Genomic DNA, 23208 nt, shown 5'->3' with positions numbered 1-23208 from the left:
ACGGTAGGTCCCTGAACTGACTTGGCACCTACATTTGTGCATTAACAGTTCCCTCGGGACCTGTGTTCCTGTGCCCTGCAGCCTCCTGCTAGGCTCCTGGATGCCTGGGCCCCAGAGTGTTGCATGGGCCCAGAGATGACAGATGTCCTCCGCCCTTGTCTGCGGGCCCGATGCGGTGAGGGTGCTCAGGCTGCTTGCTGGATCGAACCCACACATGGACTCACACAACAGTGTGGGAGGAGCCTAGTGGTTTGGATATTGCCTAGGGTGTGAGAAACTCCTGGTTTCAGGCCCCCTCTGCCTGCTGGGGAGACTGGATTTGAGCAGCCCTCTTACTAACATTCAGTGGGGGGATTTTCGTTGCTAGCTCCCAGTACCAAAAGGGGGAGGGTCAATGGGAAATCAAGACCCTGAAACTGACAGTCCCCAGGGTCAATGGGGAGAGGCCAATGCTCCAGGTCAGCCTAATTGACAGGGCGGGCAGGCTAATCAGGGAGTCAGGAGGCCGGGGGTCCCATCCTCCCTGTGAGCTGGAATTGCCTGGGTCCAATGGAGTGGGACTGAGCCAAGGAGAGAGCAGGGGCCCAAGCTGAGCTGGGGAGCAGAGCCAGCCAGAGGGGCCAGAAAAGCAGCCCAGGAAGCAGGTCCGAGCTGGGAGCAGTGTCACAGAAACAGCCCTCAGAGCAGATCTGTCCTGGGGGGAGAGCTGCAGCCATGGAGCCAGAGACACAGCCCAGGGAGAGCAGATCCTGTGCTGGGAGCAGGGCTGCAGCTATGGAGCCAGAGACACAGCCCAGGGAGAGCAGATCCTGTGCTGGGAGCAGGGCTGCAGCCACGGAGCCAGAGACACAGCCCAGGGAGAGCAGATCCTGTGCTGGGAGCAGGGCTGCAGCCATGGAGCCAGAGACACAGCCCAGGGAGAGCAGATCTGTGCTGGGAGCAGGGCTGCAACCACAGAGCCAGAGACACAGCCCAGGGAGAGCAGATCCTGTGCTGGGAGCAGGGCTGCAGCCATGGAGCCAGAGAGACAGCCCAGGGAGAGCAGATCTGTGCTGGGAGCAGGGCTGCAGCCATGGAGCCAGAGACACAGCCCAGGGAGAGCAGATCCTTTGCTGGGAGCAGGGCTGCAGCCATGGAGCCAGAGACACAGCCCAGGGAGAGCAGATCCTTTGCTGGGAGCAGGGCTGCAGCCATGGAGCCAGAGACACAGCCCAGGGAGAGCAGATCTGTGCTGGGAGCAGGGCTGCAGCCACGGAGCCAGAGGGGCCGGAGAAGCAGCCCAGGGGGCTGGAGGCAGAGCAGCAGCATCAGTGCTGAGGTGGAGTGGAGCTGGAGCTAGAACAGTGGGGCTGGGGCTGGAGCTAGAGCCAGGTATGGTGAGCAACTGGGGCTAGCCAAGGGGGGACCATGGGCACAGGGGCACAGCACAGAAAGACACCCCCAGCCAAGGATCCTTGCAGGCCAGACTGGGAGGGGGCTGATGCTGGGAAGAAGGGTCCCACCGCCCAAAGTCTGGAGATGTGTGGCCACCACCAGAGCAAGTGTGCAACCCTCAGCATCCCTGCAGCACAGCCAGGGCCTGAGAAGGAGACCTGGGACTTGCAAGGAACAGACTGTGAAGTGCCCTGATGTTCCAGAGGCACTGTTTGTGATGTTCCCTGCCACAGAGCAGGGTGATGTGTTTTTCTTTAACCTTTCCCATTTTTCCTTATTCTTTTTTAAATTAATTGTCGATTAAATAGCTTATATTTGCTTTAACTTGTCTGTAATGATCAGTGGGTCAGGGACTTGCCCAGTGCAGAGAGAGTACCCCAGAGTACTAACCCCTGTCCTAGGTGACCACAGCAGGGTTGGGGGTCGAGCTCCCCAGGAATCCTGGGCCCAGCCTTGTTGGGGTTACGAGGACTCTGCCAGGTAGGAGAGTGGAAGGGGAGTCCTCAAGGGCAGGGAGGCCTCTGGGTAAAGGAAGTGGGAGCGAGGACTCAGATCCTTTCAGTAGCCCATTTCAGTGGGGTAGTGCAGAATCTAGGAAAGTTCCCACAATAGCGGGACCATTCCCCCCGCTTACAATTACTCGGGTGAGTGAGGGCTCCACGGGGGCTGTGTGAGTGAGTGAGGGTCCACACTGAGGGTCTGCCAGGTCTGAGACTAAATATCCCCTGAGACACTGAGGAATTGACAGGACCAAACAAGGCACCAGCCTGTGTCAGCCTGATCCCCAGGTCCCAAACCCCAGATATGTGTGTAACTCCCCTGAGCCGTGTCTGATGTCAGTGTGATGCTCACTGGAGTGAAGGGATCAGGGGTTCAGTGGCTGCAGCCCCTCCCCACCCCCCGCTTTGGCCCTGATCCTGCCTGTGGATCTGTGAGGTGAACCCCACTGTAGGGACAGGTGATCAGCCTGTGAGCTCCATGGGGCAGGGCCTATGCAGTGACTGGCACAACAGGGGGCCTGGTCCCAACAGGGGACCTAGGGTGCAGCCACAGCATGAATAAGTTAAGTCCGAAGCACACCTTGAATACTGCATACAGATGTGGTTGCCCTGTTACCCGGGGTTCTTTCAACCCAAAGCTCTTGGTAACTTTTACTCTGTGTGAGGTGGTGTCAGGAAATAAATCAGGGGAGACATGGCCATCCAACCAATAGATGGCGGCACAAACAGGACAACACAAGAATGCTTTCACTTAAAGCTAAACTTTACTTAGTCTCATGCACTTACACACATCCGCAACAGGTTAGTAAAACACTCCCAACCCTCGATAATTACCGAAGCTGAGTGTGGCTCTCGAGTGGCACAGCGGCAGCCGAAGCTGAGTGTGGCTCTCGAGTGGCACAGCGGCAGCCCGTCTGCTAGTGGGGAACACAAGATGCAGCCAGAGGGAGAGTCCAGTCCTGAAGAGTCCCACCACCTCAAACTTTTCCCCCTTATTTATTCATTAGTAATAGAATGACGTGTCCCTTAAATAAAGCAAGCAGTTCCAATGGGCAAGCAAGAGGCTCCTTCTGATTATCGATTAACCAGGTGCGGGTTTTTCCAGAGTTTGCAGCCTTGAGGCCCATTCCTGGGGCACATCCTGCTGTTCTAAGTTGCATGTATCAGCAACTACTACACAGTTCTTATCAGGAAGGACACGGGGTCAAGCTACCCTCTCTGTGGCACACAACCCCCCGCCCCTCCCCCTGGTTAAGCTAAACCTGCTGACTTGGCTAATTTACAGCCTGCTGACTTGGCTGCTTTTAGCAATAAGCCATAGAGGTTTAAGGCACTTTACTGGTTTGCCAAAGTCTCCCCGTATAGCCCCATCTCAAAAAAGATATATTGGAATTGGAAAGGGTTCAGAAAAGGGCAACAAAAATGACTGGGGTAAGGAACGGTTGCCGTATGAGGAGAGATTAATAAAACTGGAACTTTTCAGCTTAGAAAAGAGAGAACTAAGGGGGGTTATGATAACGGTATATAAAATCATGACTAAAGCTATGGTTTTTTCACAGAGGCCACAGAAGTCATGGAATTCATGACTTCCAGCAGTCTCTGTGACTTCAGACTGCAATGGCCAGGAGCTGCGAGCTATTAGCCAAGATGGGCAGGGATGGTGTCCCTAGCCTGTGTTTGCCAGAGGCTGGGAATGGGTGACAGGGTGTTCATTTGATGTTCATTCCCTCTGAAGCACCTGGCACTGGCCACTGTTGGAAGGCAGGATGCTGGGCTAGACAGACCTTTGATCTGATTCAGTATGGCCATTCTTATGTTCTTAATAAATTATAGTAAATTATGTAAACAGCTGGGGCCCTGGTTCTCACCTGCAGCTTGGACACTTCCCCCTAACCCCCCCACCCCCCAGCTTCAGCTTCTGCCCCCCAGCCCTTCTCCTACTTCACACTCCCCCATAACATCCCACTCCTGCTCCTCACCCCCACTTCCAGCCCTGCCCTTTCTCCTGGGCCCACTTTCCTTCTTCTCATTTCCTTTAGCCCCTGTACCCCCAATACACTCTCCCTGTCTGCTCCCCTACTCCTCACACACACTCCAGCCATCCCGTACTTTCTCTGCCCCTCTCCAGCCCTGACCCCCCCCCGGCTTTCACCTCCTACCCTGACCCCTCTTTCTCCCTGGACAGGCTGTTGTGTGGGCCCATCCCCAGGTCTCCCTCGCACAGGAGCATTCCTGAGGCCTGGTGCTACTTCTCATATTGTCAGGAGCTTCGATCTGACCCCCCCCCTCCCGAATTTTCCCCTCCCTTAGGCCTGCACTCCACGCGCATATACAACACAGTGGTGTCGGAGCCTTGCCCAGGGCTGCCCTGGTACAGCGCTGTCGGCTACGTGGATGATCAGCTCTTCGTGGACTACACCAGCGAGAAGCGGAGGGTGGAGCCACACACAGAATGGATGGCTCGGAACGTGGACCCACAGCACTGGGATGAGCAGACCTGGCGTGCACGGCGCTGGCAGGCCTGGTTCAATGCGAGTCTGAACGCCCTGCGTGAGCTCTACAACCACAACAAGGGTGAGTGCAAGGCAAGGCCTGGCCCACGGACACAGAGAGGGGCGTGTTGATGTAAGCAGGTGGAAGGGACACAGGGATCCACATCGGGGATGGTGGTGTCAGTGTGAGCGGGGGGAGGGGACGGAAGGCCCAGAGGGGCATTTTCTCATAAGAGTCAGTGTGAACACGGGAGCGAGGGGCTGCAGGATGGAGGTTTTCACGTGAAAAACTTTTTTGACACCCTCCAGAATGGGACTGTCATGCTGTTCCCTCCCCAAACACTCCAGATTTCTGCTACCAGTCCCACTTGCAGCTGCTTCGGAGGACCCCCCGCCCTTCATGTGTGGTCATTTCCCAGGCAGAGCATCAGAGGGGCAAAGGCCAGAAGGTCCCATCAGACACGACTAGTCTGGCCTTCTGGTCACCCAGGCCAGAGAATCGTACCCAGCAATTCCTGCGTGGAGGGGTTTGTTCCTCCCGGCTACAATAGTGATGCTGTCAGACCCTAGAGCTAGAACAGGGCTCTGAGATGTCTTGGCTCAATGCCCAGACACCGAGTGATGGGGAATCCCAATATCGACAGCCCCAAGTGTTCAAACATCACAAGTCAGGCCCACAAAATGCTGAGTTTGCCTTATCTTAAGTGTCATGAGTATTTTGGGAATAATATTGGAGATTCTGCTGCAAATCCTACTTCAATGCCTCAGTGTGGTGCAGCGGTAACCCTGGCTGTTCGACAGCGATGGTAGCGGAGTGCATTCTCCAGCAGGTCTAACCATGCTGTCAAGGTGTCAGACTGTCAGCCCAGCGAGGGGGTTGCTTCCTCTGTGGAGGGGCGTATAATCCCTCTTTCTGAGGCTGTAAACTAGCTAAATTGGAGAGGTTAATGCGCCACTGACAACCCAGCCAGCGGGTGGCTGAAAACAATGGCTAAAACAACATGGAAAACCAAGTCTCGGTTCTCTGCACGTTCCTCGATCGCCACTCCGGAGGCAGTGAGGCATTCGAACGACGAGAGGCTGCAAAGAATCTCAGGTGCCAGGTCGTCAAAAGGAAACTGGATTTCCTATCAAGGAGATATGGACTAGCATGGCGAAGGATGACAAGAGCGAGAGAAGATTGGAAGATGTGTTGTGATCGGCTCAGTCTGAACTGATGAAGGACCGACAGTCTACCAGTCTACGCATTGGAGATTATTTTTATTTGCTTTCTGGTTTGAGCCTTTCGGGGACAAATTTTCAGGGTTTTCACTGCTGCTCTTATTACTTTTAAAAAAGAGCGAAGACTCCCCTAATCCCAGGAGCTCGGGCTTTAATAAAACCACCCACTATCATGAGATGCACAGTTAAGTCACACGAGCAGGCAGCGCTGCATTCACCCAGCCCTGGGGAGAAGCTGCTCACTGGTGAGCCTTCATTGTTCATTTTGTCTTTTTTCTAGAGTGAGTTTAGGTAAGGTCAGATTCTTCTTCACTCCTCAGGAGGAGGGTCTGACATTGACTTGGGTTGGAGAGTTAGTTAGAGAATCAGCCCCTGTAACGTGCAGAAGCTCCAGGGCTACCTCACTCCTGGCAGCAGAAATCACAGCACATGTTATAGACGATGAGGGTTGGAAGAGAGCTCAGGAGGTCATCTAGTCCAACCCCCTGCTCATGGCAGGACCAGCACCCACCAAATCATCCCAGCCAGGGCTTCGTCAAGCCAGGCCTTAAATACCTCTAGGTATGGAGATTCCACCACCTCCCTAGGTAACCCATTTCAGTGCTTCAGCACCCTCCTAGTGAAATAGTTTTTCCTAATATCCAACCTAGACCTCCCCCCCCGCAACTTGAGACCATTGCTGCCAGTTGGAGCTCCCAGGGTCAGGCAGGTTCTCCTGCACGCTATCGATATATGTGTAAAGAGCTGTTCTTCCTGCTGAGTCCCCAGTGTGGGGGCTGTAGCCAGGCCCCTGATTGTGCTGTCTGTTAGCATGGTGATGATCCATAAACGTTCCGTGCCTGGCACTGCTGAACTGTCCCTGGCTTGTGGGGGTCTCTCTGATGGACTTCCTGCCCCCGGCCCTGCTCTGCCCTTCCTGACAAGATTTTCACTCACCAGTCCCCTGATTTCCCTGTGTCAGTGATACTGGCCTGTGACATTGGTCCTCACCCAGGAGTGTGCCCAGCCCCTCCTAATGCCCTCCCCCCAATCCCTCCTGGCTCCCAGCACTGAGACAGCAGCAATAAGAACTAATTTCCATCCTGCCCTGGACACCTGGGTTCCTGGGGGCCCTGCCCCAAGACTAAGCAACAGGGCGGAGGGTTGCCAAGTGTCTGCCCCCCTAGCCCACCCCCTCTGTAGCTAGTTTAACCCTCTCCTGACTAGTCTCACCCATTGGTCCCCTGCTGCTGAGCCTGTCCAGCCTGACCTGCTCACACGGACATTGGCCTCCCCAGTGCTGAGAGAGGGGCTCCACTCACCTGCCCCTAACCCTGCGCTGGCAAGCTGCTGTTCAGTCCCCTGCCCTCTCCCCAATCACTGTCCCGACTGCCCCCTCCTGCCCTCCTCCCCTCATTTACCCCCTCCCCCTCGCAGTCCCAGGGCTGTTGGCTTGTGGGACACTGGTCTCGAGTCGTGCATCTTGGCAGCATTTATGTCGACTCCTGACGATTTAGGGCTTCTGAGTGTGCTGGAGCTGCTGCTGATCAGGCTTCCCCCACCAACGGGGTGCAGCTGGGCCCCTGCAGGATCCCTGCTGTCTGTGTGGAGGGCACTGGGGCAGGTGGAGCAGTCCTCACAGTCATCAGGCTCCTTCTCCTCCCCAAGCCCAAAGGAAAAGCAGAGCAGCTCCGGGGAGTTAAGCCCCGGCACAGGATCCTTCAGCGTGGTATGGGTCAGAGTCTGCTGCTGCCGATTCTTCAGGGAGGGGCAGCTCTGAGAGAAGGAAGCACGAATCCAGGTCTGGCAGGTGCAGGAGCCCTCGGTGTCCCCTGGGAGAGGGACAGCTCTCTGATTCCAGCTGGGATCCTTCGAATCCACGTGTAAGAGGGCAGTTTCCGGTTTAGAGCGACCGCCCAAGGAAACATCTAAGACAGACAAAGAGGAGCCAGATCAGAATAGCAGTGACACCGCTCAGCATAGAATCATAGAAGGTCCGGGTCGGAAGAGACCTCAGGAGGGCATCTAGTCCAACCCCCTGCTCAAAGCAGGACCAACCCCAATTTTGTCAAGCCAGGCCTTAAAAACCTCTAAGGACGGAGACTCCACCACCTCCCTAGGTAACCCATTTCAGCGCGTTACCACCCTTCTAGTGAAACAGTGTTTCCTAATATCCAACATGGACCTCCCCTGCTGTAACTTGAGAACATTGCTCCTTGTTCTGTCATCTGCAACCACTGAGAACAGCCTAACTCCATCCTCTTTGGAACCCCACTGTGGGAAGGCTGCTATCAAATCCCCCCTCACTCTTTTCTCTTCTGCAGACTAAATGAGCCCAGTTCCCTCAGCCTCTCATCCTAAGTCATGTGCCCCAACCCCCTAATCATTTTCATTGCCCTCCGCTGGACTCTCTTCAATCTGTCCACATCCTTTATGTAGTGGCGGGACCAAAACTGGACACAATACTCCAGGTGTGGCCTCACCAGTGCCGAATAGAGGGGAATAATCACATCCCTTGATCTGCTGGCAATGCTCCTACTAATGCAGCCCAATATGCCGTTGGCCTTCTTGGCAACAAGGGCACACTGCTGATTCATATCCAGATTCTCATCCACTGTAACTCCTAGGTCCTTTTCTGCAGAACTGCTTAGCCAGTCAGTCCCCAGGCTGTAGCAGTGCATGGGATTCTTCCGTCCTAAATGCAGGACTCTGCACTTGTCCTTATTGAACCTCATCAGATTTCTTTTGGCCCAATCCTCCAATTTGTCTAGGTCACTCTGGACCCTATCTCTACCTTCCAGCATATATACCTCTCCCCCCATTTTAGTGCCATCTGCAAACTTGCTGAGGGTGCAGTCCATCCCATCGATCATTAATAAAGATGCCTCTGTCTTCACGAACAAGGTCAGCTCCCAGACTACTGCACTGGGCAGCACAGCATGGGGAGGAGGTGACCAGCCCTCTGTGGAGAAAGAAGTGGTTCGGGACTATTTAGAAAAGCTGGACGAGCACAAGTCCATGGGGCCGGATGCGTTGCATCCGAGAGTGCTGAAGGAGTTGGCGAATGTGATTGCAGAGCCATTGGCCATTATCTTTGAAAACTCATGGTGATCCGGGGAAGTCCCGGACGACTGGAAAAAGGCTAATGTAGTGCCCATCTTTAAAAAAGGGAAGAAGGAGGATCCTGGGAACTACAGGCCAGTCAGCCTCACCTCAGTCCCTGGAAAAATCATGGAGCAGGTCCTCAAGGAATCAATTCTGAAGCACTTAGAGAAGAGGAAAGTGATAAGAAACAGTCAGCATGGATTCACCAAGGGCAAGTCCTGCCTGACTAATCTAATTGCCTTCTATGACGAGATAACTGGCTCTGTGGATGAGGGGAAAGCGGTGGACGTGTTGTTCCTTGACTTCAGCAAAGCTTTTGACACGGTCTCCCACAGTATTCTTGCCAGCAAGTTAAAGAAGTATGGGCTGGATGAATGGACTATAAGGTGGATAAAAAGTTGGCTAGATTGTCGGGCTCAACGGGTAGTGATCAATGGCTCCATGTCTAGTTGGCAGCCGGTATCAAGTGGAGTGCCCCAAGGGTCGGTCCTGGGGCCAGTTTTGTTCAATATCTTCATAAACGATCTGGAGAATGGTGTGGATTGCACCCTCAGCAAGTTTGCAGATGACACTAAACTGAGAGGAGCGGTAGATACGCTGGAGGGTAGGGTTAGGATACAGAGGGCCCTAGACATATTAGAGAATTGGGCCAAAAGAAATCTGATGAGGTTCAACAAGGACAAGTGCAGAGTCCTACACTTAGGACGGAAGAATCCCATGCACCGCTGCAGACTAGGGACCGAATGGCTAGGCAGCAGTTCTGCAGAAAAGGACCTAGTGGTTACAGTGGACGAGAAGCTGGATATGAATCAACAGTGTGCCCTTGTTGCCAAGAAGGCCAACGGCATTTTGGGATATATATTTAGGGGCATTGCCAGCAGATCGAGGGACATATTGTTCCCCTCTATTTGACATTGGTGAGGCCTCATCTGGAGTACTGTGTCCAGTTTTAGGCCCCACATTACAAGAAGAATGTGGAAAAGTTGGAGAGAGTCCAGCGGAGGGCAACAAAAATGATTAGGGGACAGGAGCACATGAGTTATGAGGAGAGGCTGAGGGAACTGGGATTGTTTAGTCTGAGGAAGAGAAGAATGAGGGGGGATTTGATAGCTGCTTTCAACTATCTGAAAGGGGATTCCAAAGAGGATGGATCTAGACTGTTCTTAGTGGTAGCTGATGGCAGAACAAGGAGTAATGGTCTCAAGTTGCAGTGGGGGAGGTTTAGGTTGGATATTAGGAAAAACTTTTTCAGTAGGAGGGTGGTGAAACACTGGAATGCGTTACCTAGGGATGTGGTGGAATCTCCTTCCTTAGGTATTTTTAAGGTCAGGCTTGACAAAGCCCTGGCTGAGATGACTTAGTTGGGGATTGGTCCTACTTTGAGCAGGGGGTTGGACAAGATGACCTCTTGAGGTCCCTTCCATCCCTGATATTCTATGATTCTATGTGGAACTAAACCAGCCCCAGGACCGACCCCTGGGGCACTCTGCTTGATACTGGCTGCCAACTAGACATCGAGCCGTTGATCACTACTCATTGATCCCGACAATCTAGCCAGCTTTCTGTCCACCGTATAGTCCATTCATCCAGCCCATACTTCTTTAACTTGCTGGCAAGAATACTATGGGTGATCGTATGAAAAGCTTTGCTAAAGTCAACATGTATCACGTCCATCACTTTCCCCATATCCACAGGTTTCAGAATAACAGCCGTATTAGTCTGTATTCGCAAAAAGAAAAGGAGGACTTGTGGCACCTTAGAGACTAACCAATTTCTTTGAGCATAAGCTTTTGTGAGCTACAGCTCACTTCATCGGATGCATACTGTGGAAAATACAGAAGATGTTTGTTTTTATACACACAAATCATGAAAAAATGGGTGTTTATCACTACAAAAGGTTTTCTCTCCCCCCACCCCACTCTCCTGCTGGTAATAGCATCCGATGAAATGAGCTGTAGCTCACGAAAGTTTATGCTCAAAGAAATTGGTTAGTCTCTAAGGTGCCACAAGTACTCCTTTTCTTTCAGCTTATGTAAAGTGATCACTCTCCTTACAATGTGTATGATAATCAAGGTGGGCCATTTCCAGCACAAATCCAGGGTTTAACAAGGACGTCTGAGGAAGGGGGGTGGGGGTTAGGAAAACAAGGGGAAATAGGTTACCTTGCATAATGACTTAGCCACTCCCAGTCTCTATTCAAGCCTAAGTTAATTGTATCCAGTTTACAAATGAATTCCAATTCAGCAGTCTCTCGCTGGAGTCTGGATTTGAAGTTTTTCTGTTGTAATATCGCAACTTTCATGTCTGTAATCACGTGACCAGAGAGATTGAAGTGTTCTCCGACTGGTTTATGAATGTTATAATTCTTGACATCTGATTTGTGTCCATTTATTCTTTTACGTAGAGACTGTCCAATTTGACCAATATACATGGCAGAGGGGCATTGCTGGCACATGATGGCATATATCACATTGGTGGATGTGCAGGTGAACGAGCCTCTGATAGTGTGGCTGATGTTATTAGGCCCTGTGATGGTGTCCCCTGAATAGATATGTGGGCACAGTTGGCAACGGGCTTTGTTGCAAGGATAGGTTCCTGGGTTAGTGGTTCTGTTGTGTGGTATGTGGTTGCTGGTGAGTATTCGCTTCAGGTTGGGGAGCTGTCTGTAGGCAAGGACTGGCCTGTCTCCCAAGATTTGTGAGAGTGTTGGGTCATCCTTTAGGATAGGTTGTAGATCCTTAATAATGCGTTGGAGGGGTTTTAGTTGGGGGCTGAAGGTGATGGCTAGTGGCTTTCTGTTATTTTCTTTGTTAGGCCTGTCCTGTAGTAGGTGACTTCTGGGAACTCTTCTGGCTCTATCAATCTGTATCTTCACTTCCACAGGTGGGTATTGTAGTTGTAAGAAAGCTTGACAGAGATCTTGTAGGTGTTTGTCTCTGTCTGAGGGGTTGGAGCAAATGCGGTTGTATTGCAGAGCTTGGCTGTAGACACTGGATCGTGTGGTGTGGTCAGGGTGAAAGCTGGAGGCATGTAGGTAGGAATAGCAGTCAGTAGGTTTCCGGTATAGGGTAGTGTTTTTGTGACCATCTTTTACTAGCACTGTAGTGTCCAGGAAGTGGATCTCTTGTGTGGACTGGACCAGGCTGAGGTTGATGGTGGGATGGAAATTGTTGAAATCATGGTGGAATTCCTCAAGGGCTTCTTTTCCATGGGTCCAGATGATGAAGATGTCATCAATATAGCGCAAGTAGAGTAGGGGCGTTAGGGGACGGGAGCTGAGGAAGCGTTGTTCTAAGTCGGCCATAAAAATGTTGGCATACTGTGGGGCCATGCGGGTACCCATAGCAGTGCCACTGATTTGAAGGTATACATTGTCCCCAGATGTAAAATAGTTATGGGTAAGGACAAAGTGATCACTTTACATAAGCTATTACCAGCAAGAGAGTGGGGTGGGGGGAGAGAAAACCTTTTGTAGTGATAAACACCCATTTTTTCATGATTTGTGTGTATAAAAACAAACATCTTCTGTATTTTCCACAGTATGCATCCGATGAAGTGAGCTGTAGCTCACGAAAGCTTATGCTCAAATAAATTGGTTAGTCTCTAAGGGTATGTCTACACTACGGAATAAGGTTGAATTTATAGAAGTCGGTTTTTTAGAAATCGGTTTTATATATTCGAGTGTGTGTGTCCCCACAGAAAATGCTCTAAGTGCATTAAGTGCATTAACTCGGCGGAGTGCTTCCACAGTACCGAGGCTAGAGTCGACTTCTGGAGCATTGCACTGTGGATAGCTATCCCACAGTTCCCACAGTCTCCGCTGCCCATTGGAATTCTGGGTTGAGATCCCAATGCCTGATGGGGCTAAAACATTGTCACGGGTGGTTCTGGGTACATATCGTCAGGCCCCCCTTCCCTCCCTCCCTCCGTGAAAGCAAGGGCAGACAATCGTTTCGCGCCTTTTTTCCTGAGTTACCTGTGGGGGCGCCATACCACGGCAAGCATGGAGCCCGCTCAGGTAACCGTCACCGTATGTCTCCTGGGTGCTGGCAGACGCGGTACGGCATTGCTACACAGTAGCAGCAACCCATTGCCTTGTGGCAGCAGACAGTACAGTATGACTGGTAGCCGTCCTCGTCATGTCCGAGGTGCTCCTGGCCACGTCGGCTGGGAGTGCCTGGGCGGACATGGGCGCAGGGACTAAATTTGGAGTGATTTGACCAGGTCATTCTCTTTAGTCCTGCAGTCAGTCCTATTGAACTGTCTTATGGTGAGTAGGCAGGTGATACGGATTGCTAGCAGTCCTATTGCATCATCTTCTGCCGGGCAGGCAAGAGATGAGGATGTCTAGCAGTCCTACTGCACCATCTTCTGCTGAGCAGCCATGAGATGTGGATGGCATGCAGTCCTTCTGCACCGTCTGCTGCCAGCCAAAGATGTAAAAGATAGATGGAGTGGATCAAAACAAGAAATAGACCAGATTTGTTTTGTACTCATTTGCCTCCTCCCCCGTCTAGGGGACTCATTCCTCTAGGTCACACTGCAGTCACTCACAGAGAAGGTGCAGCGAGGTAAATCTAGCCATGTATCAATCAGAGGCCAGGCTAACCTCCTTGTTCCAATAAGAACAATAACTTAGGTGCACCATTTCTTATTGGAACCCTCCGTGAAGTCCTGCCTGAAATACTCCTTGATGTAAAGCCACCCCTTTGTTGATTTTAGCTCCCTGAAGCCAACCCTGTAAGCCGTGTCGTCAGTCGCCCCTCCCTCCGTCAGAGCAACGGCAGACAATCGTTCCGCGCCTTTTTTCTGTGCGGATGCCATACCAAGGCAAGCATGGAGGCCGCTCAGATCACTTTGGCAATTAGGAGCACATTAAACACCGCACGCATTATCCAGCAGTATATGCAGCACCAGAACCGGGCAAAGCGATACCGGGCAAGGAGGCGACGTCAGCGCGGTCACGTGAGTGATCAGGACATGGACACAGATTTCTCTGAAAGCAGGGGCCCTGCCAATGCATTCATCATGGTGCTAATAGGGCAGGTTCATGCTGTGGAACGCTGATTCTGGGCTCGGGAAACAAGCACAGACTGGTGGGACCGCATAGTGTTGCAGGTCTGGGACGATTCCCAGTGGCTGCGAAACTTTTGCATGCATAAGGGCACTTTCATGGAACTTTGTGACTTGCTTTCCCCTGCCCTGAGGCGCATGAATACCAAGATGAGAGCAGCCCTCACAGTTGTGAAGCGAGTGGCGATAGCCCTGTGGAAGCTTGCAACGCCAGACAGCTACCGGTCAGTTGGGAATCAATTTGGAGTGGGCAAATCTACTGTTGGGGCTGCTGTGATGCAAGTAGCCCACGCAATCAAAGATCTGCTGATATCAAGGGTAGTGACCCTGGGAAATGTGCAGGTCATAGTGGATGGCTTTGCTTGCAATGGGATTCCCTAACTGTGGTGGGGCCATAGACGGAACCCATATCCCTATCTTGGCAGCGGAGCACCAAGCCGCCGAGTACATAAACCGCAAGGTGTACTTTTCAATAGTGTTGCAAGCTCTGGTGGATCACAAGGGACGTTTCACCAACATCAACGTGGGATGGCCAGGAAAGGTACATGACGCTCGCATCTTCAGGAACTCCGGTCTGTTTCAAAAGCTGCAGGAAGGGACTTTATTCCCAGACCAGAAAATAACTGTTGGGGATGTTGAAATGCCTATATGTATCCTTGGGGACCCAGCCTACCCCTTAATGCCATGGCTCATGAAGCCGTACACAGGCAGCCTGGACAGTAGTCAGGAGCTGTTCAACTACAGGCTGAACAAGTGCAGAATGGTGGTAGAATGTGCATTTGGACGTTTAAAGGCGCGCTGGCGCAGTTTACTGACTTGCTTAGACCTCAGCGAAACCAATATTCCCACTGTTATTACTGCTTGCTGTGCGCTCCACAATATCTGTGAGAGTAAGGGGGAAACGTTTGTGGCGGGGTGGGAGGTTGAGGGAAATCGCCTGGCTGCTGGTTACGCGCAGCCAGACACCAGGGCGGTTAGAAGAGCACAGGAGGGCGCGGTACACATCAGAGAAGCTTTGAAAACCAGTTTCGTGACTGGCCAGGCTACGGTGTGAAAGTTCTGTTTGTTTCTCCTTGATGAACCCCCCCGCCCCTTGGTTCACTCTACTTCCCTGTAAGCTAACCACCCTCCCCTCCTCCCTTCGATCACTGCTTGCAGAGGCAATAAAGTCATTGTTGCTTCACATTCATGCATTCTTTATTCATTCATCACACAAATAGGGGGATGACTACCAAGGTAGCCCAGGAGGGGTGGTGGAGGAGGGAAGGAAAATGCCACACAGCACTTTAAGCACAGCACTTTAAAAGTTTACAACTTTAAAATTTATTGAATGCCAGCCTTCTTTTTTTTGGGCAATCCTCTGTGGCGGAGTAGCTGGTTGGCCGGTGGCCCCCCCACCGCGTTCTTGGGCGTCTGGGTGTGGAGGCTATGGAACTTGGGGAGGAGGGCAGTTGGTTACACAGGGGCTGTAGTGGCAGTCTGTGCTCCAGCTGCCTTTGCTGCAGCTCAGCCATACACTGGAGCATACTGGTTTGATCCTCCAGCAGCCTCAGCATTGAATCCTGCCTCCTCTCATCACGCTGCCGCCACATTTGAGCTTCAGCCCTCTCTTCAGCCCGCCACTTACTCTCTTCAGCCCGCCACCTCTCCTCCCGGTCATTTTGTGCTTTCCTGCACTCTGACATTATTTGCCTCCACGCATTCGTCTGTGCTCTGTCAGTGTGGGAGGACAGCATGAGCTCGGAGAACATTTCATCTCGAGTGCGTTTTTTTTTTTTCTAATCTTCACTAGCCTCTGGGAAGGAGAAGATCCTGTGATCTTTGAAACACATGCAGCTGGTGGAGAAAAAAAAAGGGACAGCGGTATTTAAAAAGACACATTTTATAAAACAGTGGCTACACTCTTTCAGGGTAAACCTTGCTGTTAACATTACATACATAGCACATGTGCTTTCGTTACAAGGTCGCATTTTGCCTCCCCCCACCGCATGGCTACCCCCTCAACACTCCCCCCTCCCTGTGGCTAACAGCGGGGAACATTTCTGTTTAGCCACAGGCAAACAGCCCAGCAGGAATGGGCTCCTCTGAGTGTCCCCTGAAGAAAAGCACTCTATTTCAACCAGGTGACCATGAATTATATCTCACTCTCCTGAGGATAACACAGAGAGATAAAGAACGGATGTTGTTTGAATGCCAGCAAACATACACTGCAATGCTTTGTTGTACAATGATTCCCGAGTACGTGTTACTGGCCTGGAGTGGTAAAGTGTCCTACCATGAAGGACGCAATAAGGCTGCCCTCCCCAGAAACCTTTTGCAAAGGCTTTGGAAGTACGTCCAGGAGAGCCGCGAATGCCAGGGCAAAGTAATCCTTTCACATGCTTGCTTTTAAACCATGTATAGTATTTTAAAAGGTACACTCACCGGAGGTCCCTTCTCTGCCTGCTGGGTCCAGGAGGCAGCCTAGGGTGGGTTCGGGGGGTACTGGCTCCAGGTCCAGGGTGAGAAACAGTTCCTGGCTGTCGGGAAATCCGGTTTCTCCGCTTGCTTGCTGTGAGCTATCTACAACCTCATCATCATCATCTTCTTCGTCCCCAAAACCTGCTTCCGTATTGCCTCCATCTCCATTGAAGGAGTCAAACAACACGGCTGGGGTAGTGGTGGCTGAACCCCCTAAAATGGCATGCAGCTCATCATAGAAGTGGCATGTTTGGGGCTCTGACCCGGAGCGGCCGTTCGCCTCTCTGGTTTTCTGGTAGGCTTGCCTCAGCTCCTTCAGTTTCACGCAGCACTGCTTTGGGTCCCTGTTATGGCCTCTGTCCTTCATGCCCTGGGAAATTTTGACAAAGGTTTTGGCATTTCGAAAACTGGAACAGAGTTCTGATAGCACGGATTCCTCTCCCCATACAGCGATCAGATCCCGTACCTCCCATTCGGTCCATGCTGGAGCTCTTTTGCGATTCTGGGACTCCATCATGGTCACCTCTGCTGATGAGCTCTGCATGGTCACCTGCAGCTTGCCATGCTGGCCAAATAGGAAATGAGATTCAAAAGTTTGCAGTTCTTTTCCTGTCTACCTGGCCAGTGCACCTGAGTTGAGAGTGCTGTCCAGAGCGGTCACAATGGAGCACTCTGGGATAGCTCCCGGTGGCCAATACCGTCGAATTGTGTCCACAGTACCCCAAATTCGAGCCGGCAAGGCCGATTTAAGCGCTAATCCACTTGTCAGGGGTGGAGTAAGGAAATCGATTTTAAGAGCCCTTTAAGTTGAATAAAGGGCTTCATCGTGTGGACGGGTGCAGGTTTACATCGATTTAATGCTGCTAAATTCGACCTAAAGTCCTAATGTAGACCAGGGCTATGATGCCACAAGTACTCCCATATCCACAGAGCCAGTTATCTCATCATAGAAGGCAGTCGGGTTGGTAAGGCATGACTTACCCTTGGTGAATCCATGTTGAGTGTTCCTGATCAACTTCCTTTCCTCCAAGTGCTTCAGAATGGATTGCTTGAGGACCTGCTCCATGATATTGCAAGGGACTGAAGTGAGGCTGTAGTTTCCTGGGTTCTCCTCCTTCCCTTTTAAAAATTTGGGCACTATATTTACCGTTTTCCAATCATCCGGGACCTCCCCTGATCACCGCAAGTTTTCAAAGATAATGGCAAATGACTCTGCAATCACATCAGCCAATTCCTTCAGAACCCTTGGATGCATTAGATCTGGACCCATGGATTTGTGCATGTCTAGGTTTTCTAAATAGTCCTGACCTGTTCTTTCACCACTGAGGGCTGCTTACCTCCTCCCCATACTTGTGTTGCCCAGGTTAGCAGTCTGGGAGCTGACCTTGTCTGTGAAGACCGAGGCAAAAAAAGCATTGAGTACTTCAACTTTTTCCACATCATCTGTCACTAGGTTGCCTCCCCCATTCAGTAAGGGTCCCACACTTTCCCTGACCACCTCCTTGTTGCTAACATACCTGTAAAAACCCATCTTGTTACCCTTCACATCCCTTGTTAGCTGCAACTCCAATTGTGTTTTGGCCTTCCTGATTACACCCCTGCATGCCCGAGCAATATTTTTATACCTCTCCCTAGTCATCTGTCCAAGTATCCACTTCTTGTAAGGTTCCTTTTTGTGTTTAAACTCACCAAAGATTTCACTGTTAAGCCAAGCTGCTCGCCTGCCATATTTGCTATTGTTTTTGTACATTAGGATGGTTTGTTCCTGCACCCTCAATGAGGCTTCTTTAAAATTCAGCCAGCTCTCCTGGAATCCTTTCCCCCTCATATTAGCCTCCCAGGGGATCCTGCCCATCAGTTCCCTGAGGGAGTCAAAGTCTGCTTTTCTCAGCTCCAGGGTACATAATTTGCTATTCTCCTTTCTTCCTTTTGTGAGGATCCTGAACTCAACCATCTTGTGGTCACTGCTGCCTAGGTTGCCACCTACTTCTACTTCCCCTGCCAATTCTTCCCTGTTTGTGAGCAGCAGGTCAAGAGGAGCACAGCCCCTGGTCGGTTCCTCCAGGACTTGTTCCAGGAAGTTGTCCCCAACACTCTCCAAAAACTTCCTGGATTGTCTGTGCACTGCTGTATTGCTCTCCCAGCAGATGTCAGGGTGCTTGAAGTCCCCCATTAGAACCAGGGCCTGTGATCTGGAAACTTCAGTCAGTTGTCCAAAGAAAGCCTTGTCTACCTCATCCTTCTGATCTGGTGGTCTATAGCACATGCCCTCCATTACATCACCCTTGTTGCTGTCGCCTATAAATTTAACCCAAAGACTTTCAATAGGCTTTTCTCCAGTTTCAGACTGGCGCTCTGAGCAATCATACCGCTCTCTTACATACAATGCAGCTCCTCCACCTTTCCTCCCATGCCTGTTCTTCCTGAACAGTTTATACCCATCCGTGACAGTGCTCCAGTCATGTGAACTTCCCCACCAAGTTTCTGTTGTTCCAATCACGTCATAGTTCCTTGACTGTCCCAGGACTTCCAATTCTTCCTGCTTGTTTCCCAGGCTTCTTGCTAGTAAGATAACTAGCCGATTGCCCCACTTTCTCAGTATGTATCCGGAGGGTTCCCCTTTTGCACTCTCCTCCTTGTGTTTCCTCCCAGTATCCCACTTCCCTCTGGGCTTAGGTCACCATCCCCCGGCGAACCTAGTTTAAAGCCCTCCTCACTAGGTTAGCAAGCCTTCCTGTGAAGATGCTCTTCCCTGTCTTCGTTATGTGGATCCCATCTCTTCCTAGCAATCATTCTTCCCGGCACAACATCCCATGGTCGAAGAATCCAAAGTCCTCTCTCCAACACCATCTGCGTAACCACGCATTCACCTCCATAATTTGACGATCCCTACCTGGGCCTTTTCCTTCAACAAGGAGGATGGACGCGAACCTGATTTGCACCTCAAACACATTTATCCTTCTTCCTAGAGCCATGTACTCTGCAGTAACCTGCTCAAGGTCATTCTTGGCAGTATCATTGGTGCCCGCATGGAGAAGTAGGAAGGGGTAGCAGTCCGAGGTCTTGATCAGTCTCAGCAGACACTCCATCACATCCTGAATTCTAGCTCCAGGCAAGCAGCACACTTCTCGAGTCTCCCGGTCTGGTCGGCAGATGGATGACTCCGTCCCCCTGAGGAGGGAGTCCCTGACCTCCACCTCCCATCTTCACCTCTTGGGAGTGGTGGTCATGGAACCCCCATCCCTAGGACAATGCATTTCATGCCTTCCAGTCGATGGGGTCTTCTTCCTATCCCTTCCCTCAGAGGGCTCTTCCAAATCCCTCTCTGCAGTAGTACCTGTGAAGAGAGACTGAAATCGGTTTCAGAGTAACAGCCGTGTTAGTCTGTATTCGCAAAAAGAGAAGGAGTACTTGTGGCACCTTAGAGACTAACCAATTTATTTGAGCATAAGCTTTCGTGAGCTACAGCTGACTTCATCGTGCATCCGATGAAGTGAGCTGTAGCTCACGAAAGCTTATGCTCAAATAAATTGGTTAGTCTCTAAGGTGCCACAAGTACTCCTTTTCTTTTTGAAATAGGTTTCTTACCTCTATTTGCATTGGGGGTACATAAGTTCTCCTCTTTCTTCTTCTGGAGGTCACATGTTGCCAATATTCTTCCCCGTTCTGTGCTGCCCTCTCTGATTCTTCAGCATGCTGTGCCTCCAAAACCAAACTCTGACTGCTATACAGAAATTCTTCATTTTCTCTGATGCAACACAGCGTTGATACGTGGTTCTCTAGCCCTTTAACCTTTTCTTCCAATATGGAGACCAGCTTGCACTTTGTACAGACGAAGTCGCTTCTGTCCTCTGGGAGAAGACAAACGTGGCACATCCTGTGCAGGTCACAACAGCTGATTGCTTGCTATCCATGTCTTCCTTCTAAGAGCCTCCTCAGATGTTGTATGTACTGCTTACAGGAGCCTGAAAGGCAAAAACACCCTGTGCAACACGCCTCCCCCCACCCCCACATTATTGTCTCTGAGGATCCCAAACCGAACCGCGTATTTCTCTCAGCGTGGCCTTGATAGACATGGTCTGGGAAGAACGGGCAGCCCCAGGAGACACTGAGAGACGGAGCAAGGTGGCTAAGAGACGGTACAGCATGCACCAGTCCCGAATCAGAGTTTATTTCCCTTCCTAAGGTCGATGCAGCAGGGGAGTGCCTAGCTAAGGACACAGCAATGCCTTCAGAGGCAGATTTCAATCTAAGATCCCCTCCCAGACAGGAGGATGGGCACAACACTGTGAGGCAGCCTCTGAAACCCTGAGAGCTCCCGCTACGTCCCTTGCTCTGCCCAGCAGGACTGACCGGCCTGTGTGAATCTGTCCCTCTCAAATATAGGAAAAACTTTGATCTGGGAGCCTCTCAGAACGATTTCCCTGGTAGCATCCGTCACTTCTGACTCCCATCTGGAAGCCTTTTGGTCCTCAGCCAGAGCCAGGAGCTGCAATGCCGTTGCCTGTCAGAATATGCAGCTGTATGCCTGGAAGGCAGCTGGCCAGGCAGCAGTGACCTTAGCATCATCCATGTGTTCAGGAGGGGAAATTATCTGGGGCATCAGTGTGTAAGGTGGCGGCCAACTCCTCAGGCAAATCAAAGATGTCCATTGCTCCTGCCAAAGCACGCAGGGGGGGATATAGATCCTGTTCCAAACCCCAGTCATCTTTCCCAGGCTTCCAGGATGTAAATAGTTAGTTGGACTCTCATAGCTCCTGGAACTGGGCATGCCTCAGTCTCCGGGCTTCAGACCCAGGGCCTCCTGCGGCAAGTCCATGCCTTTGAGCAACCTACACTCTAGCTGTCTAAAGTGCATGGATGAGACTCCTCTTGCGGATTGCTGTGAGCTCTGCCACCAGTTCAGTCCACATGTGAAACAGGACAGGGAGGCCAGGCTGAAGTCCCTCCTGATGAAATCGGCACTCAAACCTTCTTCAGAGCCGAGCCAGTCAAACTTGGCACCGTGTACCTCAGTGTTGGTACAAAGAGCTGCTGCAGAGAGAGTCCATATGGGACTCTCGGCACCGTTCCCCAAGCCCAGGGCAGAAGAAGCAGCTGTCTGAGAGGTTCCTCATCTCTAAGAATGGACAAGCATGGGGAGTGCAGCCTGCATCTAGCCACTCCTCTGCCCCTCCTCTGCAGATGATACCGTCGACTCCGCCCTGTTCACAGGCTCTGTGAATCCAACCAGCCGCCGGCACCAGAGGGACTGCGAGGCACCAGCAGGGTCACAGTACCATCCATCCCAGAGGCGTTTGTTGTGGCCAGGGACTTGCTGGCACTTCCAGTACAGCAGTTGGTGCCAGCAGTGGGGCAAGCAGAAGGGAGCATGTTGCTCTGAGCTCCTGTTTGGTACCAGGCCCTTGCTCTCTGCTTATGTCAAAGCAGGCTTCCCCATCTCGGCGCCGATCCCTGGATCCTCAGCACCATCCTGGGGAGCCGATGGGTACCACACCCCACTTGTCCCCACAAGATGACTCATCATCCAAGTTGGAGTTTGAATCTTGCATCCAGCCAAGGGACTGGTACCCGCATCTCACCAATCAGCCCTATGCAATGGTGGATCCTGGTGCAGGGGTTCCTCTGAGCTCCTGGCCCAGTGAGCAATGGTCCATGCAGCTACAATGGCCTTTTTGGAACCGGTGGGGTTTTCCTCTGCTGCCTAGGGGCTCCTACTCAGTGGTGTCTGAGAGAAGGATTCCTCTGTCACACCGAACAGCAGCTGATCCGGACTACGATATTGAGCTAGGTATTGACTCTCAGGACTTGGAGCTACAGGATCTGGTTGCTGGAGAAGGAAGGTCCCATGTTGGTGCAGGCTGCCTCCTCCTCCTGCCTCCCCCCACAAAGAATCATAGAATATAAGGGTTGGAAGGGACCTCAGGAGGTCATCTAGTCCAACCCCATGCTCAAAGCAGGACCAATCCCCAACTAAATCATCCCAGCCAGGGCTTTGTCAAGCCTGACCTTAAAAACTTCTAGAGGCAGGGATAGGTGTTTTGCCTCCCCATGACGACTTCAAGGCTCACCAGGAGTTACTGAAGAAGGTGACCTCGAACTTAGGGCTGAAAGTGGGGATAGTTAAAAAGTCCTCCAACAGCCTGGTCAACATCTGGGCTGCAGTGACCCTGTCGAAGGTAGCTCTGCCTCTCAATGAGACCATCATGGGTCCAGTTAAAAACCTGTGGCAGACCCCTTCCTCTCTGTCCCCCAAGTCAAAGAAGGCAGATAGGAAGTACTATGTCTCCGCCAAAGGGTAGGAGTACGTATGTTCCCATCCCCCTCCCGGATCCTTGGTGGCCTTGGCAGCCAATGAGAGGGAAAGGCCAGGATTGTAAGGGGCAACGCTCAAGTCAAAAGACTCAAAAAAGCAAGACCTTTTTGGTAGGAAAATCTATTTTACCAGTGGTTACAGCTCCACAGTTCCAGCCAACAGGCACTGCTGTGCAGATATGACTTTCACTCCATGTTGAAATGTAAAGACTCGCTTCCCCAAGAGTCCAGGCAGGAGATTGTTGCTCTGGTGGAAGGGAAGACTGTGGCCAGGGCCACACCCTTGACGCAGCGAATGCGACAGCCAGGGTTATGGATCAGCAGTGCCCATGCAAAGGGGCCCCTGGCTTTAGTCCTCTGGCCTACAGGCAAAGGTCCAGCAGTCTCTTCAAGACCTTCCATTTGAAAGGACTTCGCTCTTCTCAGAGCAAACGGCAAACTGCACAGCCTGAAAGGTGCCAGAACCTCCCTCAAGTCCTTGAATCTCCATGCCCCGGTGCCTTCGAGGAAATATTTCAAGCCCCAACAGCCTGCCCTCTTCCCAGGCCCAATGCCTTGTCAGGACCTGTTCAAAAAAGTTACAGGTGCAGACAGCCGCCCCCATCTGCCTCAGCCTTGCTGCCTGGGCC

At 51.7% G+C, this 23208-nt stretch overlaps 1 protein-coding gene across 3 annotated transcripts in view; it reads left to right on the top strand.

The window, feature by feature from the left end:
• Positions 1-23208, top strand: part of LOC125629591 (class I histocompatibility antigen, F10 alpha chain) — a 59488-nt gene that overhangs the window by 13166 nt on the left and 23114 nt on the right. For all 3 annotated transcript variants that reach the window (XM_048834967.2, XM_075128939.1, XM_075128940.1), the window contains exon 2: positions 4245-4508. In XM_048834967.2, coding sequence (XP_048690924.2) covers positions 4245-4508 — 264 coding nt within the window. The remainder of the gene's footprint in view (positions 1-4244; positions 4509-23208) is intronic.

The sequence above is a fragment of the Caretta caretta genome, chromosome 5 (assembly GCF_965140235.1).
Source record: "Caretta caretta isolate rCarCar2 chromosome 5, rCarCar1.hap1, whole genome shotgun sequence".
In the NCBI taxonomy this organism is placed as follows: domain Eukaryota; kingdom Metazoa; phylum Chordata; order Testudines; family Cheloniidae; genus Caretta; species Caretta caretta.
Note: the sequence above shows the minus strand (reverse complement) of the source record. Positions and strands in the feature narration are given on the sequence as shown.